Source organism: Myotis brandtii, unplaced genomic scaffold, assembly GCF_000412655.1.
Source record: "Myotis brandtii unplaced genomic scaffold, ASM41265v1 scaffold65, whole genome shotgun sequence".
NCBI lineage: Eukaryota > Metazoa > Chordata > Mammalia > Chiroptera > Vespertilionidae > Myotis > Myotis brandtii.
Window position 1 is genome coordinate 1,201,096 of NW_005370516.1, and position 1,923 is coordinate 1,203,018.

Here is a 1,923-nt window from a genome sequence, read left to right on the forward strand (position 1 = left end):
TGCATTTATACCATGGAGTACTATGCAGCAGTAAAAAAGAAGGATCTCTTACCCTTTGAGACATCATGGAGGGACCTGGAGAGTATTATGCTAAGTGAAATAAGCCAGTCAGAGAAAGACAAGTATCACATGAAATCACTCATATGTGGAATCTAATGAACAAAATAGATCCAGGGGCATAGAAGCATGGAACAGACTATCGAATCTCAGAGGGGAGGCGCGGGAGAGTGGGTTGGAATAGATCAACAAAAGAACTTGTATGCATATATGCATAATGCATGGACACACACAATAGGGTGTTGAAGGGGTGGGGTGGGCTAGAAGGGGCCAATGGGGGGAAAGAGGGCATATATGTAATACTGAACAATAAAGATTTAAATATAAAAGAGAAAAATCCTGAATTTATAGATATTTCTCTTTTTAAATTTTTATTGAATTTTATTAGTGTGACAGGTTAATAAAATTATATAGTATACAATTCTATAATTTATTAGTTATACATTGTATTGTGGGTTCGGGGATTTCTGATGTTAGGAAATCATAATATGTAAGATTATATCTAGCAAGTATGGTAACTCCGCTCACAGCAATTGGCATATGTATAGTTACAATTTGCATTCCAGCTATTTAAACTTAGATATCCTTGACCAGGTTGAACATACTGTGAGTAGAAATAAGATGGAGAGAGTCTCTGGAGAATGGCCTCATTGAATTGGTAAGTTAGTTTTCTCCGGATTTTGGTGATTTCCCCAGTTCTTCCATAATTCCTCAGTGCTCTGGCCATTTTCTGGTAAGTCATGGTCTTCCGATTGCCTTTTCTTTTGCCCCAAAGTTGGGCAAGTTTTTCTTTGTTTTTTGATACAAACTGAAAGATGCCTTTGGTTTTATCTATCCACTGAATACAAGATGCCATCTCAGGATTACACAGAGATTCATGAAGGTATTCGAACAGTCGGAGCTTCTTCCTGCCTGAAAAGGAGGAAAACAACATCATACTCCACTCATTGCTGTAACAGGAACATCCTCAGAAAGGGTTTATTGACTACAACGTGAAAAGCTGTTCTGGGACTGGTTTTCCTCCTTCTCATTCACGTAGGCATGCATTTATGGCATCATTTTATGGGACTTGAAAGTCAAGGGTCTTTTGACCTTGAACTTCCAACTGGACCTTTATTTGTTGGAAAAGGTGTCAAAAAATCTTGTATCATCCTTCAATGATAACGAGAAGCCTGGAACCTCTTTACCTGAATCTCCCATTTCTCATGTGGTCTTTTTCTATAGTTAAATCTTAACTAGTATTTTTATATCAAGTGTTAAACTTTCTACAGACCAACGAAACTGAGCAAAAATTCAGGAAACTTCAGGAATGGATGACCAAGTTTAGTGGTTTTAAAGAGAAGCCCCAAAAGCCATTTTCAGAAAGCAAGTCATTTGAAGGTCTTTATTCAAATGAGTTGTCAAAATGAGGTAAGGAGTATGAATCCATTTTGTAAAAGGCAAAACACTATGCAAATCTAAGTGAAATTAATAACAGAGACTTAGGTAAAAATGCGAACTCTGGGTCTGCATAATTTCTTGAAAAAGCAAGTATAGAGAACACTGGAGTGGAAAATGCCAAAATATCTTCATGACATTTTGATATTGTTTATGAGCAATGACAAAGGGCACTGTGATATTTTTTCATTGCTGTTACATAAAATGGTACTGCCAGAGTTTTTCTCGTTAGGAGCATAGCCCTTTACATTTTAGAACTACTAGACAGGAAACTTCAGGAAGATTTGTTGTGGTTTTTTGTTTGGTTGGTTGATTGGATATTTTTAGCGGAACAAAGAACAAAGGTGACCACCCATTTTGTAACTTGGGGATTGGCCTGTAAATGCCATGCCTCATCAGATCTGTCAGGGGCTAAAAAAAAAAAAAAAA

At 37.0% G+C, this 1,923-nt stretch overlaps 1 protein-coding gene across 3 annotated transcripts in view; it reads right to left on the reverse strand.

The window, feature by feature from the left end:
* Positions 1 to 450: 450 nt before the first annotated feature.
* SPIC (Spi-C transcription factor (Spi-1/PU.1 related)) overlaps positions 451 to 1,923 on the reverse strand; it is a 9,350-nt gene continuing 7,877 nt past the window's right edge. For all 3 annotated transcript variants that reach the window (XM_014528725.1, XM_014528726.1, XM_014528724.1), the window contains exon 6: positions 451 to 969. In XM_014528725.1, the coding sequence (XP_014384211.1) occupies positions 560 to 969 (410 nt within the window). In that variant the 3' untranslated portion in view covers positions 451 to 559. The remainder of the gene's footprint in view (positions 970 to 1,923) is intronic.